The sequence below is a fragment of the Mus musculus genome, chromosome 3 (assembly GCF_000001635.26).
Source record: "Mus musculus strain C57BL/6J chromosome 3, GRCm38.p6 C57BL/6J".
NCBI lineage: Eukaryota > Metazoa > Chordata > Mammalia > Rodentia > Muridae > Mus > Mus musculus.
Window position 1 is genome coordinate 100,082,726 of NC_000069.6, and position 6,000 is coordinate 100,088,725.

General features: G+C 39.3%; 1 protein-coding gene across 1 annotated transcript in view; it reads left to right on the plus strand.

Annotated features, from left to right (window-relative positions):
* Positions 1 to 6,000, plus strand: part of Spag17 (sperm associated antigen 17) — a 257,906-nt gene that overhangs the window by 197,309 nt on the left and 54,597 nt on the right. Inside the window, exons 35-36 of the mRNA NM_028892.4 lie at positions 2,572 to 2,699; positions 5,557 to 5,739. Coding sequence (NP_083168.3) covers positions 2,572 to 2,699; positions 5,557 to 5,739 — 311 coding nt within the window. The remainder of the gene's footprint in view (positions 1 to 2,571; positions 2,700 to 5,556; positions 5,740 to 6,000) is intronic.

The following is a 6,000-nucleotide window of genomic DNA, read 5'->3' on the forward strand; positions in this document are numbered from 1 at the left end:
TAAATTGGAATGCTAAGCCGGGCATGGTGGCGCATGCCTTTAATCCCAGCACTTGGGAGGCAGAGGCAGGCAGATTTCTGAGTTTGAGGCCAGCCTGGTCTACAAAGTGAGTTCAAGGACAGCCAGAGCTATACAGAGAAACCCTGTCTCAAAAAACAAAAAACAACAAAAAAACCCCAAACAAATAAATTGGAATGCTAGTCAGAAATATGTGTTGTATAATATATTCACTGAGAAATTGTGTTATTTTATTAATTTCAAAAAATATTGCATGAAATTAAAGGCACGTACTTTGATATGCTGCATATATGTGTGTACATATACATACATATATATATATATATATATATATATATATATATATACACACACATATATGTATCTATGTTTCTGGGCTTCTTTTAATTTTTTGTTTGATGGTTTATACCTCGAGTCTACTGGTAAGCATGCTAGCAAGTCTATGCTATCATTTAGTTTATCAGCATGCATGTATGTACATATTATATGAGTTGTTTGTGTGAATGTGGAAAATAGAAAGCTGTGCCTGGCTGTGCAGTGTATGTAAGGGAAGCAGGCATGGTGGTACAATAACTCCTGACCTAGAAAACCACTGGAAGCTTGAGGTCATCCTACACTACATAGCAGGACTCTGTTTCAAAAAACAAACAAAACAACCCAATGAAAGCAAAAAGTAACCAAACAACAACAATAAAATGAAAACAGAAGATAACTCTCCTCACCACATTTTATTTATTTAAGTAGCATTGTTTTAGCCACCTATCCTGGGCCAAATAATAGTTTTGAAGTACAAAATGAGTTAAAACAAACATAGGCCTTATTTCCTTAAATTCCTTATAATTTATCAAGAGAAATCAGTGTTAATATAGCCCCATGAATAATTATAAAATTACAGAAGGTGTAATTATAAACTTACAGAAGTATCCACACTTTGGTCTTCCTTCTTCTTGAGTTTCATGTGTTTTGCAAATTGTATCTTGGGTAGTCTCAGTTTCTGGGTTAATATCCACTTATCAGTGAGTACATATCATGTGTGTTTTTTTGTGACTGGATTACCTCACTCAGAATGATATCCTCCAGATCCATCCATTTGCCTAAGAATTTCATAAATTCATTGTTTTTAATTGCTGAGTAATACTCCATTGTGTAAATGTACCACATTTTCTGTATCCATTCCTCTGTTGAGGAACAAAATACCCATAGAAGGAGTTACAGAGACAAAGTTCAGAGATGAGACAGAAGGAAGGACCATCCAGAGACTACCTCACCCAGAGATCCATCCCATAATCAGTCACTAAACCCAGACACTCTTGCATATTCCAGCAAGATTTTGCTGACAGGACCCTGATATAGCTCTCTCTTAAGAAGTTATACCAGTGCCTGGCAAATACAGAAGTGGATGCTCACAGTCATCTATTGGATGGAGCACAGGGCCCCTAAAGAAGGAGCTAGAGAAAATACCCAAGGAGCTAAAGGGGTCTGCAACCCTATAGGTAGAACAAATACTAACCAGTACCCTATAGAACTGTGTCTCTAGTTTACATATGTAGCAGAGGATAGCCTAGTAGGCCATCAATGTGAGGAGAGGCCCTTGGTCTTGCAAAGATCATATGCCCCAGTACAAGGGAATGCCAGGGTCAGGAAGCGGGAATGGATGGGTTGGGGAGCAGGGCGGGGAGAGGGTATAGGGTACTTTAGGGATAGCATCTGAAATGTAAATGAAGAAAATATCTAATAAAAAACTAATAAAAAGTGAAATGAAAAAAATAAATAAAATAAATAAGGTCTATGAAGAATAGAAATATTTTTCAATGAGAGCTTTGAACAGAAAACTCTGGTATCATCTAGAAAGTGTCTCTGAAAATGTTTGAGACCCAAGAGCTTGTTAGTGTATTCAGGGTTCTGTGTGTGTGTGTGTGTGTGTGTGTGTGTGTGTGTGTGTGTGTGTGTGTGTATGTGTTATGCAGTGAGGGTGGTGACTTCTTGGGGAAGAAGTTACAAAGAATCATACTGAATTGGAAAATGGGTAAGAAGAGGCCAAGCATGGCTGTAGCATGAATGAGAGACACAGTTCAAGCCAAGACAAGGGTAAACAAGGAGGAATCTGCTCTGCTTCTTTGAGCAATAAGAAGTCAAAGAAGCTTTAATCATGGATGAACCTGGCTGTCAGGATCAGTTCTCCCCATAGTGCTACATCTACATCTAGAAACGCTAGCTGTTGCTTCAGTCCAGGATGGAACACCTCTGAGGCACATGATTAAATAAATGAGGAGGAGGCAGAAGTAGATAGATTCAAGGCAGTTAGTTGGTAGACCCAACACTCCCTAAATATGACTGCTGACCCAAGCGTGAAAGCTTTTGGATGTTTAAAGTCTAGTTTTCAGATGCTGACTGACTCATGGTCCATCTTAGAGAGGAGCACCCTAAAGCATAGTCATTGTACCCGAGCACGTTTTTTATGTAAAAGGATTTTTTGAACTTGGGTAATATGTGTTGAATTTATCAGGAACATTTTGATAGAGAAATAATTTTTGTTATCTCCCTTTAATCCAGGTGCACTGAGCATCACAGTCCTTCGCCCTTTCCATGAAGCATCACAATGGATCATGAAGAAGGAATTAGACACCATAGTTCCTCCAAATCTCCAGTCAAGGTCATGGGAAAGGTTTCCTTCAGTTGAGGTATCCATTTCCCACAAAGTCTCTTTATTTAAATAATATTTCAGGCTTGGGTCTTCTATAACTTTATATCTTTTCAGCCTACTGTAAGTTAATGAATGCAGTCAAGACATGTTATATTTGGATATTTAAACATTTGTATATGTAGCAATATACTTTTAGAAGATCATGCCTGGCTAGCTAATTTCAGTTTTGATTTTTATTCTGCATGGCAAGTCTGAACATGTTCCTATATTATTAAAACATCCCTCTTGAAAATTCTGTAACTACTTACCATGTTCTTCCTGATACTAAAGCACTTTCCTTGTCATTTCTCCCTGGTCAAGTTAGAAACAAAATGTTGTGTCTTTCATTCTCCCTGTTTTTTTCTTTGTGTATTTAAAAGGGCACAAACTGAGTGAGTGAGCCAGAGAGAGGGAGAGAGAGAGAGAGAGAGGACAATGAATTTTGCTACTGCACTATTAGCAAGTAAATACTGTAGATATGATCCTGAAGCATCACTAAATGCTGCTTCTTGTAAGACTGCCATTTTGTTCCATAACTATCACATGAAGCATGTCCAGCACATCATATGGTGTTCAATTATGAAATCCATGAAGATGCCAAAAATGTAACCATAGATCACATCACTAAAGGAGGAGGGTAATGTCATTGAATTTCTGCTTTCAGTAGCCTACAGTAAATTCTGCTATAGCAAGAGCAGAGACAGTGAGCAGTTAATAGAACAAAAACTTCTTCCTTTTAATTTGGTGACTATAGTCAAATTGATTATCAGAAGTGGCCATGATTTCTTGTCCTGAATCTTGAAACACTGCACTATAATAGTCTTCTCTGAATGTTGAAATATCAAGAAGCTGAAGATACTACAAGGTGATAAGATAAACATACCAATTTAGGATTAATGAAAATTACTTTCTTCATCTGAAATTCTGATGCTACAAACTGAAAGCCACTGGGAGGATGTCACTGGACACTCTTTTTAAAACAAAGCACCAAGGCAGCAAAGTACACTAGTCCTAAAGGTCAGCGACTAGGATAACAGGTTTGAGCTCACTTTTAGGCGGACATTTCTTCCCAAGAGGTGAATTTCAGTGACAATGAGCTCAAAATTGGCTGAGACCCATGGAATGATTTTACTCTCAGAGTCTTCCTATATAAATTCACACAGAACCAGGGAGTTAAAGACTGCTAACTCAAATGTCTGTGGTAATCTGAGCATGCTAAACAAAGCATTATTCATGTAACATGATCAAACTGTTGCTGAATTACCAAGTGCAGAATCACACAGTGCTCCTGAGAACCATAGGGCACTATCTGATAGCATTAGTGACACCTATAAAGAGGAAACTTTGCTCAGGTCCAGGAGGATCAGGATTTTTCCAGTGCCATTTTTGTCCCACACAAGTCTAACTGTGATGACTTTGGCTTCTGCTGAAAGGACTGATTCTACCCTTGGTCCTTCAGATGTTCAATAGAAAGCTATTATAGTTTGGCATCTCTGCCTCCATTTTGTATCTGTCTCCTTGCTTCTTTAAATTTGGATAGTGTTACTGCTCAGTTCTTCATACAGACATGTCAATCATTTGAAGATCTTTCATCTAAAAATATCAGTCTTCCCCTTCAAGGTTAGAGCACCAAAGAATGAATAAGATATATTTGAGATTTGCAGAGACATCATATAAGCAGATTGTCAGTCACCAGGTTTTACCTTGTCCTAGTTAGATTTAATTATCAAGTGGACATAGTCTAAAGTTACCTGAGAAGATGGGTTGTAGAGCAACCTAGAGCCGGTTAGCCTGTTGGCATGTCCGGGAAATGTCTGAATTATTAATAGCTACAGGTGGTCTCAGCCCCCTATGGGTGGCACCAACCCTAGGCAGATGTTCCTAGACTATCTGAGAAGGGGACAGCATGCCAGTGAATGAGTGAGCCAGAGGGTGAACCTGCAGGCACTGTTCCTCAGATTCACGTCTTGGGTTCCTGCCTGACTTCACTCAATAATGAACTGTGACCTCAATGTATAAGCCCAATCAACTTTTTCTTCCCCGAGTTGTTTTTGGTTGGAGTGAAGTTTTCTTTGTTCACTTGCTTAGTTTTAGGTTCTTTCAGAAGTAAGTTGTGACTATTTAGGCCTAGCTGGCCTTGAACTCACAGAGATCCATCTGCTTCTGTCTCTAAGATAATGGCATTAAAAGTGTGTGCCACCACACCAGGTGGCTTGATTATTTCATCCCAGGAACAGCACCTCTAGAAGTCCCCTAGCACTGCCCTACACCCAAAAGCACGAACTCCCAACTTTCTGACTTATCCTTTGTTCTTAGCCATTGTCTCCTACAGTCATCTTGGATTCCAGGAATAACTCAGAGCATGAACATCTTACCATGAGTGGAAACTACATGCTGTGGCCCCAACCCCGTCCCCCTGAAGCCCAACTCTGATAGCAGCAATCTTCTAACTGTCTAGAAAGCTCCAATCCTGAGATATTGATCACCCAAACCATACTTGGATCAAGAGTGCCTGAGTATGCATACACATCCATCACTCTCCTTCTTTTGGTCCTCCCAAGCTCTTATCAGCTCCTTGAAAACGGGGCATGTGATGCTCGTCTCCACGAGTTCCAGGGCAGTCACACTGAGTGATGAATCTCTTTCCTATTTTACTATTACTTTTGCCATTTGGATTTACAGGTGGGGGTGTCCAAGCCTTGTCTGTTTGGATACCTCAAAGTCAGGTCTCCACTGGCTTAGGAACCCCATAAGGACCCCTGATCTAGTATCCACATAAGTACTCATTAAAAAAAAAATCATTGCTGCACTGCTCTGACTTCTTTGGTGAATCTTTCACTTTGTTTGATTGACAGAAAAAGACTCCAGGACCACCATTTGGCACTCAAATTTGGAAAGGCCTCTCTATTGGGTCTAAGCAGCTGACAAACATCCCAGCCCCTATACTCGAAGGACCCAAAGTGCTACAGATGCGTCAGTTCATTCAGCATGAAGTCATAAAGAATGAGGTGAAACTAAAGCTACAGATTTCCCTTAAGGTAACAGAATCTGGGTGACATGATGCCTATACCCCAAAAGAATCGGGAACATAGCAAATCATTTCCTGAAGAGCCTGAAACCATCTAGTTTTTACCGATATTTAGATTAACACTTGAATGTTAGTCACCTAAAATAGAAGGTTAAAACGTAGAAGCTACCTAATGATTCCTGTATTAAGGAAGCCCAAAATGTGCTTTAAAAAAAAAACCTTCTATGTATATTTTGTATATAGTATTTCTTTCTTACTATATGGAAAATTA